The sequence below is a fragment of the Colletotrichum siamense genome (genome assembly GCF_013390195.1).
Source record: "Colletotrichum siamense strain Cg363 chromosome Unknown KSG_Cg363_contig05, whole genome shotgun sequence".
Taxonomy (NCBI): Eukaryota; Fungi; Ascomycota; class Sordariomycetes; order Glomerellales; family Glomerellaceae; genus Colletotrichum; species Colletotrichum siamense.
The window spans coordinates 3,499,297-3,516,519 of NW_023501018.1; the positions used below are offsets into that span (position 1 = coordinate 3,499,297).

General features: G+C 52.1%; 7 protein-coding genes across 7 annotated transcripts; 3 read left to right on the forward strand and 4 right to left on the reverse strand.

Moving 5' to 3' along the window:
• Nucleotides 1-1,536: 1,536 nt before the first annotated feature.
• ksg1-1 (Serine/threonine-protein kinase ksg1) lies at nucleotides 1,537-3,501 on the reverse strand (the record flags this gene model as incomplete). The annotated part of the gene is made up of 2 exons (XM_036640348.1): nucleotides 1,537-2,757; nucleotides 2,821-3,501. 2 exons carry the CDS (start codon nucleotides 3,499-3,501, stop codon nucleotides 1,537-1,539), a joined length of 1,902 nt encoding a protein of 633 aa, XP_036494941.1.
• A 1,017-nt stretch (nucleotides 3,502-4,518) lies between these two features.
• On the forward strand, nucleotides 4,519-6,047 carry nekl-2 (Serine/threonine-protein kinase nekl-2; the record flags this gene model as incomplete). Its single annotated transcript, XM_036640349.1, has 2 exons — nucleotides 4,519-5,085; nucleotides 5,145-6,047. 2 exons carry the CDS (start codon nucleotides 4,519-4,521, stop codon nucleotides 6,045-6,047), a joined length of 1,470 nt encoding a protein of 489 aa, XP_036494423.1.
• A 936-nt stretch (nucleotides 6,048-6,983) lies between these two features.
• CGCS363_v008501 (Vegetative incompatibility protein HET-E-1) lies at nucleotides 6,984-8,771 on the forward strand (the record flags this gene model as incomplete). The annotated part of the gene is made up of 3 exons (XM_036640350.1): nucleotides 6,984-7,414; nucleotides 7,476-8,643; nucleotides 8,703-8,771. The coding sequence occupies 3 exons, from the start codon at nucleotides 6,984-6,986 to the stop codon at nucleotides 8,769-8,771; spliced, it is 1,668 nt and encodes a 555-aa protein (XP_036494422.1).
• A 1,679-nt stretch (nucleotides 8,772-10,450) lies between these two features.
• Nucleotides 10,451-11,038, reverse strand: ubc15 (Ubiquitin-conjugating enzyme E2 15; the record flags this gene model as incomplete). The annotated part of the gene is made up of 2 exons (XM_036640351.1): nucleotides 10,451-10,815; nucleotides 10,873-11,038. 2 exons carry the CDS (start codon nucleotides 11,036-11,038, stop codon nucleotides 10,451-10,453), a joined length of 531 nt encoding a protein of 176 aa, XP_036494421.1.
• Nucleotides 11,039-11,593: 555 nt separating this feature from the next.
• On the reverse strand, nucleotides 11,594-12,307 carry snu23 (U4/U6.U5 small nuclear ribonucleoprotein component snu23; the record flags this gene model as incomplete). Its single annotated transcript, XM_036640352.1, has 1 exon — nucleotides 11,594-12,307. One exon carries the CDS (start codon nucleotides 12,305-12,307, stop codon nucleotides 11,594-11,596), a length of 714 nt encoding a protein of 237 aa, XP_036494419.1.
• A 489-nt stretch (nucleotides 12,308-12,796) lies between these two features.
• On the forward strand, nucleotides 12,797-13,737 carry dph-5 (Diphthine methyl ester synthase; the record flags this gene model as incomplete). Its single annotated transcript, XM_036640353.1, has 2 exons — nucleotides 12,797-12,931; nucleotides 13,012-13,737. 2 exons carry the CDS (start codon nucleotides 12,797-12,799, stop codon nucleotides 13,735-13,737), a joined length of 861 nt encoding a protein of 286 aa, XP_036494427.1.
• A 109-nt stretch (nucleotides 13,738-13,846) lies between these two features.
• Nucleotides 13,847-14,525, reverse strand: bli-3 (the record flags this gene model as incomplete). The annotated part of the gene is made up of 2 exons (XM_036640354.1): nucleotides 13,847-14,269; nucleotides 14,328-14,525. 2 exons carry the CDS (start codon nucleotides 14,523-14,525, stop codon nucleotides 13,847-13,849), a joined length of 621 nt encoding a protein of 206 aa, XP_036494426.1.
• Between the last annotated feature and the right edge of the window lie 2,698 nt (nucleotides 14,526-17,223).

A 17,223-nucleotide genomic window follows, 5' to 3' on the forward strand; every position in this document is an offset into this window, starting at 1 on the left:
ATGATCTGCGCAGCTAGCCGCAATCGTGAAGTATGCGGAACTGAAAACCTTTTCCATGCGTTGTGACTCTCTTCTCCAGTCTTCCGCATGTTCTGAATCGTGGCTTTTCCCAGTCTTCTGAAGTATGCATAAGGAATCGATCCAAAGATACCGTATACCGAGGCTTCTGGTAATACAAACGGCATCCTGGAAGGTTTGGGGCAGTACAATATCATCTACTCCCTGGGGGCTCTCAATGAGGTGTCGATTCTCACATGTTGTGACAGGGAACGTCACACTCTCCGGTCTTGCTTCGTTCGGGGAGCCCCACCTATGTGACAAGGCTGCATAGCGCATAGAGGTCTTGTCCGTGAAACTGGACGCGAGCCGCACTTTCTTGCACTTCTTGTATCCAAGGTCCAAAAGCCGAGACGGGACAAAATCGCCTCCAGATTGGTGGTGTTTATGCTTCTTATCGCAGATACTGAGCCATTCCGCAAGTATTTTGATGTGCGTGTCGCTGCCTGGAGGCAACAGAGTAGGAAAACCCATATGGACGTCATTTTCTGCGAGCTGCTTTGAGCCTTTATCAATCAGCAGGGTTCGACCTTTCCCCAGCTGAACAGACCGACACACATAAAGGCTCTAAACAGTCATACGAGAGTCCACTTACTAATTGTAGTACACAGGGAGAATACTGGGCGAAGGTGTTTCTCATGGAAGGTCAGCGCTGAGCGTGAGTCTGATCTCAAAAACGTGATGATATCCCGGCTGAGCACTGCTCGATCTTTCATGCATCTGTGTAAAAGTCGGCAGAAGCTGCACCGGTCAGACCTCCTCACAAGGTCAAGCAGCTTCACAGAGAATCTGTAGTCAGGCAGCCAAAGTCGATAGTGCTCGCAATATTCGCAGAGTTTGGAAATCAAGTGCTGGTGTCGGATTGTGTTTGGAGTTTGACGGACGATGTAGCTGGCAAGGCTGCTATCTGCAGTGTACTTCCAGCTGTTGTCAAGCTAGTCATTTACAGACTTTTAGCATCCTGATCTCATCAAAACCATGAGGGGTTTTTTACCGGCTATTGACGAATCCAAACAATATCAGTTTATGGTGTTCAGCCTTAATTCCATGGATCATGAGGGACTGTAACCAACCGTCTGAATGAGTGCTGATCAGCTTGAAGCCTGTGAAAGTAAAGACAGGAGTAATATCACATACAAACTTTGATACCATAAGAGAAAGCGACATTAGCAACGTCAATCCAAGGGTCAGGAGAAATCAACAATTACCATCTGCAAGAAACCCACGAGTAGTTGTAAGCCTAGCCCCACTCTGCTGCATTCTAGGGGCTGTTACGTACGTACTGAATTCGACGTCAATATATAGCGGGGCACCGGTCATACACCAGGGATAGAAGTAACTTACTCTCTTTTAACGTCACATGGATCACGTCAGTCCCAGAAACAACGAAGCAAGAACGAAATTACCTCAAACGTGAGGATATACTTGGAGAGGTCCCTACCTCACTTTTCTGAGTCTGTAGTTGGTATTAGTGAGCGTCTATGAGTGCAATGACAGGAAGTTCCAAACCACTGATAAGCTATGGCGCCGCTGTTTGCCTGTCTTCAATTGCTTGTCGGAAAGAAGGGTATCGGATGCTTGCGGTGTTCCCAGTTTGGATGCTTGTTCCATGCCATCCCAGTTAATCCACTCAATGGAACCTTTATCCGCTGCGGCTTCAATGGTTTCCATCTCTTCTACCATCTCTTTTGCATCAGCTCTTGTCAGTGTCGGCTCAGGGTTGATCTTAATAGTCGGCGGCCGAATGATTAATTTGGGGCCAGTTCCCATCGTTCCGAGATCCATGACTTCTTGGAAATCAGTGTTCTCTGTGGGTTCGACCTCGGTATTGACGACTAATAACCTGGTTTCGATGAGGTGGACCAATCTCCCAACTGCGGTTGATGTGAAAGGCGCGCATCTTGGATCAATCTTGATGGCGTCGATCCAGTCCTGAACTTGAGATTTCACTTGAACGTTTGCTCCAGTGGTGGAAAAGAACTCATTACCAACGTCGTTATAGAAATCGAGTAGTCCCTTGTACCCATATAGAATCCAGACGAGGAACTCAAGATACATACATCCGAGAGACCAGATATCGTATCGTCGTGATGTGGGCTTCTTGGTCTCGCCTGGGTTGTTAGCCTCTGGAGGAGTATATCGTTGTGTCCCACGCGGGGTTCTCGTCGGGTCAGGCCGAAATTCTGTTGCTTTCTCGTGGATTTTCGCATGCCCTGCGTCGGCAATCACCAGCTTTACGTTAGTTGGTACCTGACCTGGGCCAGGTACGACATCGCAAAAGCAAAGTATGTTCTCGGGCTTGAGGTCGCCATGGCGGCATGAGCCACCAGGATTGTTGACCGGGAAATGAAGGCTCTTCATGGCGCCAGAAATACCAAGAATTTGCCGAAAGAACCATTTGATGAAGGTGTTCCAGGTTTCGCGACTGAAATTGAGGCAGTCGTCGCTCAAGCTAGGTTGCTTCTCCCAGAAGTCGTGAAGATTTCCGCCTTTCGCCCACGGGAAAACAAAGTAATGTTTTCGGGATTGGGTGTATCTGGCAATGGCCTTGATGAAGTGGTCGTGCTTTTTCTCTTGAAAGTGGACCAGAACTGCCTCCTCGTTTTTGACAACTTCCTTGAATCGCGGCCCGAACCACTTTTCCGAGGTAAGTTCCTTCACAGCGACATGAGGATTTCCATCATCATCGACCACAGTACCCTGTAGAACATTCAGCTTTTACTTGCTCCCCACTCAAAAGGCACATGACTATAGATAACCTACAATTTGGTCATCATTTGGGAACTTCGGAAAATCCAGGTGACTTTTGTGAATGACACGTTCAGTCACCGCACTGAAATTTGTTGCTCTGTGGGTGATTTCCTTCAGGAATGGCAGCCTGCATCGGGGGTCGAAGGTATAGGGAGAGCCGCTTTTCGCAAATACGGGAGGGAAGAAAAACCACTGATGGGGATCTTCAATCGTATGAATGATTGTTCTATCATCTGGCTTTGCAATGTGTATGTCGACTGATGCCTCAGACAAGGTTGCTTTGGTCTTCAATCGCCGCACTGTACATGTGTTTTTGTTCTTCTGCACAATTTTGACTGGAAATATCGCATCTCCAAAATTCTGCTCGCAGAAGGCCTCGATCCAATGTAGGCGGTCGATATGGATGAGAAGAGCACACAGCCGCTGTGCCTTGCTGATGAATGTTTGCAATCTATCGGGATCAACTCGTGAGAGCTGAAGTGTCTTCAGCTCATCTTCTGCTGCGCTTATCACGTGTTTGACCTCGGATAATGGAATCCATGGTGGTGATACACGCTCTGAGTCGTCATCTTCCAGCTCAGAGTCCTCGTTCTCCAGGTTACCTTGTGGTTCTGATCTCGGTCCCTCACTCTGTTCGTACGTCGTTTGGACGGTCGCTGCGAATATCCTGCCTTGTGGTGAGCTGTCTGACATTGTGCCGGATATCTGGGGTCTAATCTTGCGACCAGATACCCGTTGAGACCAGGAAAGACTGCGCTGATTGGGCCCGCCAGCTGTACTATTCGAAGAGGCTGTTTTGATACGGCTAAGATTTGTGACCAATGTTGGAGACCGGGAGCTTATTGTTGGGGTCCTTCGGAAGGATATTGTCTGTGACAGACCGACCTCCCCAGGCTGAGGCCCGCTGCTTGGTATGACTTGCTCCTCTCCTTTTGCGAAGCAACCGCAGGTCAACTGATGCACCCACTGCCATTGGCCCATTTAGCCGGTATCTTTTCTGCACAGGACTTATGGCGCCAACAAACTGTGTCCAGTATAAAAACGAGGCGGCCTATCGTAGCTTTATTTTGGGGGGAACGCTCTATGAAATATGGCTGCCAACGATTGATGCAGCTGCTTGGGAACGTATTAGGTCGATAGCATCGCATATAGCCATTATGCACCATGTGAGAATTATTGCATGCATCATGCGGACTTCCACTTGGTGTGCTGCATATGCGGAGTTTGAATGGTTGATCATGCATAATGCAACCACTACGTGGAATTTCGGGGCTGTCGGTATACCAACCTAGTCACCACGCAGGCTGCGGGGACGCATGTTTGAGTTCCCAAGTATGCAGAACACTGCCCACATAATGACTGTCACATGGCCCAACGACGCAGCCACCATTTCTTTCACAAGTTACTTGCATAACCCAGCCTGGTGGTATGGTGAGGCATTTACCGCACGATACCACGCCATTCTGGGAAGATTTCTTGCCGACGAGGCTGTGGCAGGTAAGTATCAGTGAAGCGCGTAATCCAGCTCCCGAACATTAATCATGTAGCCATTTTTCGGAGTTTTATAAGAGCAATGCGTTCGGTCAATTTACCAGTGGCAAATAATTTGTTTGAATCCGAACAAAATTGGCACACTTGGCTTACAACAAGGTCTTGCACCAACTCTCATTGTCCAAATCTTAAGATACAACAAAGGCAGGTTTCTTACCCATGGATTTATTTGCAAGGTTAGGCGAGGCCTATAGCGAAGATAAACTGGGAAACCGCAGATACATTGCAACGAGCGAGCTCGAGCAACTCGTTACCAAAGAGACCGTCGAAAAAGAGCTTCGACTGACACAAAAGCGAGGAATGCTTTCCTTGTTTCGAGCAAAACGACAAGCTAGGGTAAAGCTAGCCGAGAGAGTTATGGAAAAGGGACGAAAGTTGTTTGCCACCTGCGTGTATCTCAGCCAGCCTTGGGGCGTCAAGCTTCTCCTCGACGCCCATTTTACAGATCATGATCTTCCATTGACCAAGAATGGTAATTCCTTAACATGCGAGAAGAGTGGCAGCAAGCGGCTCGACTGGCCTGCCGATTGGGAGCTACCAAAGCTGGACGTGTTCGTCGACAAACAGTGGCTATTTTTGGCGCCTGTCTTCAGTACCACAGGCAATCATCAAACCATCGATCCAATGTGCCCTCTTCCTTTCTCGTCCGTAGACGAGGTGAAAGGCACAAACAACAATGTTGTATTCAAGGCTATGGTTCACCCTTCTCACCAAAAGGGATTTGAGGTGAGTTGAATTCTTTCGCGAATGCTTTATCAGTTCTGAATGGCTGATATGGTTGACAGAATGAAACCCCAAGACTCAAAGTGGCACTTAAAGAGTTCAAGTACAAGCAGGATTTTCAACAGGAGTTCAACAACCTCGATAAGATACGTGATTTAGAGCACGCGAAGCACATCACGCAGAAGCTTGACTCCTTCAGGCAAGGGAACAAGAACTATATCATATTTCCCTGGGCAGATGGCGGGGATCTTGTCGATGTATGGGAGAATATGGACGTCGAAGAGAGATCGCCAGAACTTGCGCTATGGGGTCTAGAACAGATGCTTGGCCTCGCTGAGGCCCTCCAGGCTCTTCATGACGAGATGAGAGACCAGGAAAACTGTCGCCACGGAGACCTGAAGCCTGGAAATATTCTTCATTTCAAAACCAGAGGCTACGGCATCTTGAAAGTCGCTGACTTTGGCATTTCCAAGGTTCATGTTCTGGGAACATTGCAGAGAAACGACCCAACGACAACTAAAGCAACGACTCCTGCTTACCAAGCCCCCGAAGGAGATTCTTCAAAGACAAGATCTCGTAAATATGACATCTGGTCACTTGGATGTATCTTCTTGGAGTTTACCTTGTGGATCGCACGCAGGAATACAGCCGTTAAGACTTTTGATGCCGTTAGGAAGGCAAAGACACCGGGTGATGAAGCTTACTTTTATGAGAAAGTCGAGAATGAGCCAGTCGTACTTCATGAAGTACAAAAAGCGTTCAGAGATCTGAGGAGTCTTGCAAAATGTGGCGAAGACACGGCATTTGGGCATTTGCTAGATATTATTGAGAACGATATGATCAAGGTCAAGGTCGAGGAAAGAATCGAAGCGGGGCTACTGTGCGATCGACTTGAAAGGATCCTGAAGAGGGCAAGAGAAGATACCGTGTATCTGTTCAAGGATGGGTCAGGGATAGACAGCTAAGGAGTTGTTACATCTGTCTTAAAGAATTGTACGTGGGCTTGGTGGCGTGTGTGACTTTCTGAAGGGGATTCCTTCATTCCGCAATGGGGATTTTACATTATTAAATTTCCACTCTTTCTTGAACTCATTGAAGATTTGCGGCGCAGCATCAGTGATATTTAACACAATCCCTTACTCTGGTCAGATTTCATATCCAACAAAGCTGTCAAATATTTGGAAGCCACATTCACTCCGATTCTATGCAGCAGAGATGTTCCCCACTTACGTTGGCGATCTCTTCGTAGCGTTGGCCAGACGACAACCTTGGCCACCCAGTTGATAAGCCCATTGAATCTGCTAATGATAGCTGGGATTTTTCCACGAGTCCGCGAACATCCCATCCCCCGCCAGTGGACTGGGGTACAGGACGTGTAGGATAAATCCACCCAGAAAGGATCCATAAACCCGGCCATCATACGTGAACGACAATGCCTTCAGGAGCTACGCGACTAAGGAAACGATATAACGCATGAGCGAGGAAATTTATGCATCGGTATGGTTGCTTCTCGGGCCTTCTACAGTGTCTTAACTAGAATACGGAATCTGCAGTCGGGTGGATATTGATCGTTGGGGGCAGGATTTTCCTTGGCTCCAATGTGAACCTGGGGCGTCTTGTACCAATGTACATTAGCATCAGGCACATAAGCGAGCCAATGGTTACATGGTGAAATTCGAAAGCCACCTAGGGGTTGTGTGGCACAGGAACGCTTGTCAGCTGATGTATTTGACTGCGCAATCGGGCTGCGCAGATATCATCAGGCTCTGTTTCTCCACACCATTCGTTCTCCTATTGATTAACATAATTCTCTTCGTCTAGACATCTTCGTATCTCACGGGAAAAGCACGACATTTGTTTGCTAGTCAAAAGCGTTAGCCATCCATTTTATCGGTTCCGTCATGGCCGAGGCCTTCGCAGCGCTCGGCATCGCGGCCAGCATCTTTCAATTTCTCGAACTTGGTTTTAAAGCCACACAGACCATCATCGCGACGTACCGCGATGTTGATATTGATGGACTAGCTCAGCGCAACGCGGAAATCGCCCTCACATGCTCCGATTTCGAGGAGCATTGCTTGAGGCTGAAGAAAGACAAGGCTTTAGTGAAGGACGATGATTTGGCCCCGCTGTTGGCAAGGTGCATCAATGCAGCGACGAAATTGAGTACCGAAGTTGACCGTTTGAGGGTCCCTGACTCCCAGCGCCACCGAAGATTGACCAAGGTTAAGATTTCAATCATTTCTTATTGGAAACGTAACACGATAGAAGGCCTCCAAGCCGATTTGGTCGACATCAGGGCGCAGATCTGTTTCAGGCTTCAAGGGCTTTTCTAGTACGTATGGCGTGTCTCCGATATGACAATAAGTCAGTAGTCTGAACTCATGGTTATCTAGCGAACATCATCGTTCCCTCGCGATATCTGTGGACGCCTGGGGACAAGCGTCCAAGGCATGGAATAGGGTCACAGAACAGAAATTGGATGTCATGGCCCAGCAGGTAAAGGACCTTCTGAAGTGGGAGTCAAAGTCAGAATCTGGCGGAGTAAATGAATTGGCTCAAGCCCTGACAGCATTCGCTGAGGAAGCCAAAAGCCACGGCATCACTAGAGCTATCCTCGAAAGTCTTCATTTCACACAAATCAAGGAACGGCAGAACGAGATCCCAAAAGCACACAAGGACACATTCACTTGGATCTTTCACGAGAGTGACCCAAGAAACTTCGCGAACTGGCTCAAAGGGTCAAGCGGCATCTTTTGGGTCACAGGCAAACCTGGTTCTGGAAAGTCGACATTGATGAAATTCATCTCAGGCCACGAGACGACGAAACGTCTGGCAATGGCGTGGGCGAATCCTAAGCCACTCTTCATCGCTAGCCACTTCTTTTGGTTTGGGGGAACTAAACTACAGAAATCCCTAGAAGGCTTGCTGAGAACATTGTTGTTCCAGATTCTATCCAACGCCCCGGATGTCATCAGCAAAGTATTACCGGATCGCGTCTCGGAACAATTCCATTACCTGGAATCATGGAGCCTAGAAGATCTTTATGCAGCATTTGAACATGTTCAAACCCTCAAGACATTTCCCTACCGCATCCTCATCCTAGTCGATGGGCTTGATGAGTACAGTGGCCAGGTTACCGATGTAACGACATTCCTGCAGACTATCACGAAGTCGCCCGAGATTAAGGTCTGCTGTGCCAGTAGACCCTGGCAGGAGTTCCACAACGCGTTCAGCAATGCATACGGTCAAATTGAGATGCACAGTCTCACAACCGAGGATATGCGACTCTACGTTCAAAACACTTTAGAACAGAACGAACGATTTAAGACGCTTCAGTCATCACATCAACAGCAAGGAGAATTGCTGATCGATTCTATCTCAACGAAAGCTGAAGGAGTGTTCTTTTGGGTTTCTCTGGTTGTGAAATCACTTCTTCGAGGCCTCGATAACAACGATGGGCTCGAACTTCTGCAAAGAAGAGTCTCTGAATTTCCCCGGGGTCTTGAACCTTTCTTCAAGAGGATGGTCGAATCTATTGAAGACGTGTACAAGACTGAGGTGGTCAGGGTCTTCTCGATGTTGCTGATGGCCAATGCACCATTGCCTCTAATATTGTTCAGGGCTCGAAACTCCAATTTGGTTCTGGAGATGGAGACCAAGAGCTCGAGCACCCGGAGTTCCCGGCGTGAGACGCTGCGAGAAACTGCCAACACAATCAACACCCAGCGGTCACTTCACCATGGCGAGCTACAGACTGGTGATCCAGGTATCATCGACGAGATCAACCTCTCCAATGAATTTGATGGGGGCACGAGAAGTCTCCTTCGGTACAAAGAAAAACTGCTATCACATTGTCGTGATCTGGTCCAGGCATGGCAAGTCACCAACTCTGACCTCCCCTATCATCACACCAACATTCGACTGGGCTTTCTCCACCGAACGGTGGTTGAGTTTCTGCAACAGAAAGAAAATTGGCTGGCAATTGATGAACGAATATATCTTGATCGATACTTCTTAGCGAGATCTTGCCTCTGTGTTCTTTCGGCCACCACGATCCACAAAAACATCAATACGGACTTCATACGATGGTTTCTCTACATTCTCCAAGAGACGAGTTCTTGGACCGACGACCTGGCTTACAATGATGGCTATATGCTGTTTCGTCGATGCGAAGAGCTCATAAAAGTCCTCAACACTGGAACAGAACTCCTCCTGGGACGTAAGGATGTCAATGTGGATGGACTTTTTCGATTGCTAGCAACTTCTCAGGCACGCATACTTACTCAAAAATATCAATACGAACGGAGCGATCATCATGCCAATTACATCAAATACTACGAGGACCGAAAGAGCGATTCTATCCTACGATATATCCTTAAAGGCTCAGGGTACATTGAAGTTGGCGACCGTCCTCGGGAAGTCATGTCGGATTTTGTCGACTTGGAGTTGCTGAACAAAGTACTCCAGATCGACGGATTCAGGAAACACATTGTTCGACCCCAAAATAGCGGGAGTTCTCCCCGTTTGCTCAGCGTTTGGGAAACCTTTTTCACCGGGCTCTCAAGTTCGGCCCACGAGTTGAGGCCACGAAACGGATACGAAGCTTGTGAGATAATGGTCAAGAATGGGGCGGCGAGATTGGCATTCATACCTGGCCAAAGAGATGTCGACGTGATGCAGTATCTGAGGGAAACCAAGACCTTTCCCGAGGATAAAATTAGAGCACTTGAGTCATTGTTCCCATCAGATACGTCCGCCGATCAAAGACAGTCGAAGAAGAAGGGGAAAAAGCCTGCCCGCCGTAAGCGTAGAAAGAAAACATAGAGGGGGGGGGCCAATGTTACTTGTAGAGAAGTTGTGTTTGTTTGCTTTTTATTTAATGTGCCCTCCGATATGGATGGTCACTCGTGTGTAAATACTCAAGTTAGCCGTTCATTTGGCTTGATTTCAGAAAGTTGTGGAATGCAGATCGCGTGGCATTACCTTGATCTGAGCGGTCTTCTTAGTTAAAACCATATCTCGTGAGTTGGGGGACAAACTACTCACTCTACGGGCGCACTTAGTAATCCTCGAGTAAGAATGGCCTTTGCAGCATTTACTGCATCCTTGAGTTGCATGCCGTACTAAACAAAACATTCACTCAATATGATGGGACTCTCCATGACCATGAACCTGAGGATGGGCTATGTAATCCTTACGAGGCCACTTTGATCAGATCACAGCTGGTCAAAAGCACCAAGATACGCATCAATTTGAATACCAACCCAGCTCGTAAAATGCTTTCACCCTCACCAAACGCCACGATGCAGCCGTGTTTCTTCATCACCCTTGGAAACCCTCCCGAACCAGCAATCTCATCCGCTAGCCTTCAGTCCTCACCCAGACTCTCCCGCACACAAGCCCGACACCTCCTGCGGAAATCCTTATTCTTGCCCTCCCTCTCCTCACGAAACATGCGCGCAGCCTCAACATTGGCCGGCGACTCGTCGTTGGGCCCGTGGAACAGACTGATTGTGCTCAGCAGAATAGTCTCGGGGCTCTGCACGGGGCTCCACCGCTCTGAGGCCGCCTCGTAGCCGTACTGGTCCTCCTCCGGCGGGTGCAGGATCGAGATGCACAGCCGGCCGTCCGAGTAGATATTCGGGTGGAACGGGATTGGGGTCTGGAAGGTGAGGGACGGCGGCATCAGGGGGTAGGTCTGCGGGAAGGTGAGGCGGGCGCGGAAGTTTCCTCCTGTTGGGGCGGGATGCGTCAGCAGTGTTTGGGAGAAAGGGCCAGAGGAAGACGTACCACCGTAGTACTTGCAGTCGTCGCTGATCATGAGCATGACCTCCCACTCGAAGATGTTGTTGTCATTGACCAGACCGCATGAGATGCCGGGGATGTCCTTCCCCGTCTGCATCTCCTTGAGCTGGCGGCGCAGCAACGAGGCCGCCGCTGCGGATGACGAGGCCATCGGTGCAATTTGTTTGTGGATGTATGTTCGGTCGGTACGTAAAATCGATTAGGGTCTTCTCTCCTCGCTTCCGTCAAGGCAGCTTGCGTCGCGGGGCCAAGGTGGGAACTCTGATCCGATCGGCGAGGGGCTAAGGTACGCGTAGAATGGACGACTCGACGGGAGGAATCGTGGCAGTAAGTCGGGTTGGGCTGTAGTTTCGCTGGGTCGAGGACGCGTTTCGACGACAGCTGTGCTGTGGATGGCGGGAGGAGAAAGATGGCAAACGGAGCTGTCGTGTGGTGAGGTCGTCGAAATCGGAGCCAATGCGTGTGGGGTTACCCGAACTGCAGGGGGCCGGGGGTGGCGTCTTCACCGATGCTCACCGACTGGCTTCGGTGAAGGCACCCGAATGCCTGACCAACCACCGATACCGCCATCCCGTCACCAATTCCATAGCCCATGACCAGATTCACCTACTCGCATTGTCATATCCTCAACTCTAAACCCTTACCAGACTGGAAGGAGGGGGTATCATTCTTTTTGCTGCATCCTGAACCAACCATCCACCTCAACTCACTTCTTCTTCGATGTCCCAAACCCGCTAATCCCCATCGCGGCCATCATATCATCCTCGTCGTGCTCCCCCTCAATCCTCACATCCTCCCCATATTCCGTCTTCACCTTCTCCGCCTCTTCCGCCTTCACCCTCCTCCTCTCATCCGCCTCCTTCCGCTTCCTCCTCCTCTCCTCCGCCTCCTTCAAACTCTCCTCCTCCCGCAGCGCCAACCTCTCCTCCAGACTCGTCGCCTTCTCCTTCTCAAAGTCCACTTTCCGCTGCCACAGCATCTCAATCCGCTCCCTTACCTCCTCCGCCGTCGCGCGCCGCACCTCCGTCGTCTGCCCCGTGTTCGCCAGGTGCTGCGGCGTGTTGAGGTGCTCCACGAACTGCTTGTTATCCTTGAACGTCAGGTCGCACGCCTCGCAGTAGAAGCCCGCGCCGCGCCCGCGCTTGCCCACGCCCGCGCCCGCCGGGACGAGCTGCGTCTTGCCCACCTGCGCGCTGAGGTCCAGCACGGTCCGTCGCGCAGAGGTCATCGTCTCGTTGCCCGTCAGCGGCTTGTGGTACTTCTTGCCCGCGAGCTTCGCCTCGTAGCGCGCCTTGGACTCTTCTTTTTCCTTGGCCTCGCGATCTTTGGCCTTGGCGGCGTACTCGTCCAGGTCCCACGTCTTGCGGAAGTCGGTGTCGCCTGCGGGCGCGCCGTACGCGCTGCCGTTCTTGTCGGCCATTGTGTATGTTTGTGGTGCCTCGGTGCGTGGACGCGTCGTTTCGGTCGGGAGTTTGTCTCCTCGCCAGTCGCAGGTTTCGATGGAATGATGTGGGGAGATCGATGGTGGTCGATGGTCGACGTAGGATGGTTGATGTTCGAAGAGCGCGGCCAACAGTCCCAAGACGCGTCGATGATGAAACTTGGTGTCTGGGAGATATGAATTGACTGGGGACCTGATTAGCGGACGAGGCTGCAGGGATTCAGGCCAGGGAAAATTGGGAGGGGCGGACGAGACATGGTCCAGGGGCGTCTCGGTGGTGGGGTTACAGCGCTAAAAAATACCTACCCCTCCAACCCCTCCCCCTCCAAAGCCGCAGAGAGAGAGAAAAAAAAAAAGGAAATGGACATGCGCTCGGTCTAGACGGCGTCGACTCACCCCTCTGCTTTGCGACTTCGAGAGCAACACAACTGTATTCCTTTTTGTTGATACCCCAATAAAGCCGCCAAAATGCTGTACCTCGTCGGTCTCGGTCTCTCTGACGAGACAGACATCACCGTCAAGGGCCTCGAGGTCGTCAAGAAGGCCTCCAGGGTCTACCTGGAAGCCTACACCAGCATCCTGCTCGTGGACAAGGCCATCTTGGTGCGTTCTACTCAAGCCTCACCTATGCTACACTCCTTGCTTTAGGCCAAGCCAACTAACACATCATTCACCATGCGCAGGAGAGCTACTACGGCCGTGAAGTCGTCATCGCCGACCGCGAAATGGTCGAGTCCAACAGCGACGAGATCCTCCGCGACGCCCAGACCGTCGACGTCGCCTTCCTCGTTGTCGGCGACCCCTTCGGCGCGACCACGCACACCGACCTCGTCCTGCGCGCGCGCGAGCTCGCCATCCCCGTCTCGACCGTCCCCAACGCCTCCATCATGTCCGGCATCGGCGCCACGGGCCTGCAGCTCTACAACTTTGGCCAGACCGTCTCCATGGTCTTCTTCCTGGACAACTGGAAGCCGGCGTCGTTCTACGACCGCATCCGCGAGAACCGCAGCATTGGCCTGCACACGCTCGTGCTGCTCGACATCAAGGTCAAGGAGCAGAGCCTCGAGAACATGGCGCGCGGGCGCAAGATCTACGAGCCGCCGCGGTACATGACGGTGGGCCAGTGCGCGGCGCAGATGCTTGAGATTGAGGAGGAGAAGGGCGAGGGCGTGTACGGGCCTGATAGTCTGGCGGTCGGCGCGGCGAGGGTGGGCGGCAAGACGGAGAAGTTTGTGGCGGGTACGCTGAAGGAGCTGTGCGAGACGGATGAGATGCTGGGAGGGCCGCTGCACAGCATGGTCCTGCTCGGAAGGAGGGCGCATGAGCTCGAGAGGGACTACATTCGCGAGTTCGCGTTCAACAAGGAGACCTTTGACAAGAGCTGGGAGGCGGATTATGGGAAGCAATAGTCATCATTCATGTCCCGTTATTCGGGTTGGTTGGTGCTGATTCTTTTCCCTCGTTCCCCCAAATGACGCTTCTAATGTACATGTTTTTCATTGACCCTAATTAACGCAATTAAGAGGAAGCCGAGCGGTACTGCTCGACCTCGGAGGACGAAATCTCGCGAAGCTTGTTAACGTGGGCAGGGCTGCCGGTCACGATGCCCTCGGCGACCTGGGCAACCTTGCCAACGATGTTGGTGTTGCTGATGGCATACGTGGCACTGACCGTCTTGACGCGGATGACGCCGATACGGGGGTCGTTCTCAGAGCCGTCGTGCTTGCCGTCGCCGAGGTCACCAAGCCATGCCTTCAGCGAAGAGCTGTAGTGCTTCTTGACGATGGATCGGTCGGTGAGGACGCTGGAGACGCCTGAAATGGAAGCCCAGTCGCCAGAGCTGTTGTAGAAGGCAATGTTGACGTGGGGATCGCTGTCGATCTCATCCGTCTTGTGGGACTCTGTGTTGGTGAAGAAGAGCAGGTCGATGCCACCGTTTTCCTGAGTGGCGTTAGAATTTCTGGCACCGTGAAGGAGCATGGGGCGGAAATAAGCTTACCGTGGCTGCAACACCCATGCAGCGGGAGACGAGGGCGCCTGACTTGGCATCTCTGGTCGTCATCATGCCAAACTTGCTCTTGTTGGCGAAGTTGACGAGGTCCTCGACCTTGTCCTTGACGGAGACATTGGTGTCCTTGTTGGTGGCCTTGTAGGGGTCGGCGGGCTTGTCGCCGGTGGAAGTGTTGGAGAAAGACATTGTGGCGGGTTTGTGGTGGTGAATTTGGTATTTGTTGGCAAACGAGGTCAATTGAACAGTCGTTCGCAGATGAAGCTTCGTTTGCTGGTATCGTGAAGTGATGTAGGTGAGAGCGAAAGTAACCAGCTCCGGTCTTGGACAGCTCCTCCTATTTGAACCCCAATGGCCAAGCTGACCTCATTGCCATAGCTACCATAGCTGCAGAAGGAACGGCCATTTCATCATAGAAGGGCGCTCGTTACGTGACTGCTGCCCCGGCGTTGGGGAGCTTGAGCTGTAATGGGCAAGACATCATGACGTCAAGAGCGGAGGGAGCACCTGCGGTTCCTGCACAAGCTGCACAACGTGCACAAATCGTAGCGGGATGTGGCACGATGGGGGCACCGCGATGGACGCATTTTATGGGGATAATTCATCATTGATCGTCTGTAGTACGTCTTCTAGGCGCTGGCCCAGAACGTGCGCCGGTCGATGTTTGGGCAGTGGCCACGAGTGGGTGACATTTTGGGGTGATGATTTTGAGGGGAAAGCAGCATCACATTGAGAGGTCTGAGCTACCTTCCTATGGATGCAGTTTTCCTGTACCCAATGACAGGGAGCCATTCACCACGTCGCGTGGTACAGGAATTGCCCGTTTGGGGGAGTGACACTCAGCTTGTCGGGGTCTGTGCCTCTCGTCTTTTTTTTTTCTTTTTTTTTTCTTCCCCTGTTTCTTTTTCTGTTTCTTTTTCTGCCCTCTCATTGCTCATGCCAATCATTTTGTGCATGCCTTCGCACGGACATGAGACACAAGACAAGCCAGAGTGACAGCCAGCAGGCTAGGCAATTCGGCTGAGCTTCAGCTTCCGGATTTTATGGACGAGAGGGGTCGTCTGCGCAGACGAAGCGCAGACGAAGCGCAGACGAAGCGAAGACCAGACTGGACGCGACGCCCATGTCCGCCGTGACAGCTCCGCGATCCGATCTTGCGATCAAACAGCGATCGTAAGGCATTGCGGGAAGCTACATCCATAGGACAGAGGTTGCACATAATTGGGTCTCTCCCCCGCAATTGTCATGCCCATTGAATTTCGGATGCCAGGCGTGCCACGGCCAATTCAAGCTCTCGCACTTTGTAGTAAGTAGTCTGGCGCAGCGGCAACTTGAGTCTAAAAAGGAGCTTCCCGCTGTAGCAACGAGCAGACGACTGCAAGCCGTCCGCCAGTACGTGTCCAGCGCCTTTGATATTGAGAGTTTGCAGAGGCGCAACTATGTTGAGCCTTCCGCCATCCTGCAGCATCCACGTACCACACGACCGGCGCCGACCGTGAAGACGCCAGGCGAGAGAGACACCAGCACCAAACAACAAGTCGTCAGATAAGACACCTCACCCACGCACCCACGCACCCCTGCCTGCCGACCTGCCTGATGGATGGCGGGCTGGGCTGCCCCTCCCCCTCCCTCGTCACCATCCGTCCAGACTGTCCCGCTCCGGGCTCCAGGTCCCGGCCAGGTCCAGGTCCAGGCCCCTTCCCTTCGCGCATCCGTGGACACGCATCGTCATTCCCCCATCCCGCTGGGCATCGAAATCTTCAGAGTCATCAATGCAGCTGTGATGCGAGTAATCTTCGGGCAGGTGCAGCCGCCCCACATTGTCGGGAGGTCGCCAACACAATTGGTGCACCGCTGCCCTTGCCTGCCCCGATGCATTGTCAATTCGTGGCAGTCCCTCCAGGCTCGTTCCTTCTCTCTGCGCCAGATTCTGCATTTGCACCTCAGGCAGGACGCATTGGCAGGAGGCACAAGGCAGGAGCCATGAGGCAGGAGAAGACAGTCTTAGCCGTAGATGCCGTGGGTGAAAGGAGCATCAAGGCAGGTGGACGGCAGGACTGAGGTAGATGCTCCTGCTCCTGCTCCAGCTCCTGCACCTGCCCTCCCGCATCGCCAGTGCTTGCAGCTTCCCTCCCAGCGGCAGAGCAGAGGAAGGAGCCTAAATGCGAAAGAAGCTCTCAGGTCGGAGTTTCGGCGGACGTCGGCACCGTCAAAGCTGAGACGGCTTTTCACTGGACGGGCACTGTACACTTCAGGTAGGTAGGTGCCAGCACCTCAGCCAGTGGAGGAAGGAAGGCATTGGGCGGGCTCTTGCTCTTTCTTTGCCCATGCATGCAGATCCGGCCAGCACCAGCACCAGCGCCTGCCACTAGGTGACCACCACCGTCCACCGTCCACCGTCCACCGTTCCGTCCACTGCCCACCTGCCCATTCATCATTCATTGCCTGCAGCCAGACCTTCCGTCGCTTGTCGCTTCCTGCCTTCCTGCCTTCCATTGCCTCCCTCCCCTCCTCTGCCAACAGTCAGTCACAGTCTTTTTTTCCTCGTGAATGCCCGCCTAGGAGCAAACGTCGTCCTTCTCACCATCTTCATCTTTTCCACCTCATCCCACCTTTCGATGCAGACAAGTCCAGGACTGAACTGCCCCAGTCCGTCTTCGCTCTGCCCGCAATCTCTCGCCCCTGTCGACTGATTCACGGAGTTTACCCGGGACAGCGCGCTGACGGAAATTCCACGACCGATACGACGCCGCGCCGACTCAGGAGAGCGAGAGAGCACCTCACACTTCAATCCGCTCTCTCCTCGCCATCTTTCCGCACTAATTGCCTCCTGTTGGCTTTTCGTCCGACTCCATCCTCGACCGTCGTCGGCCACCTGGAATCGTCA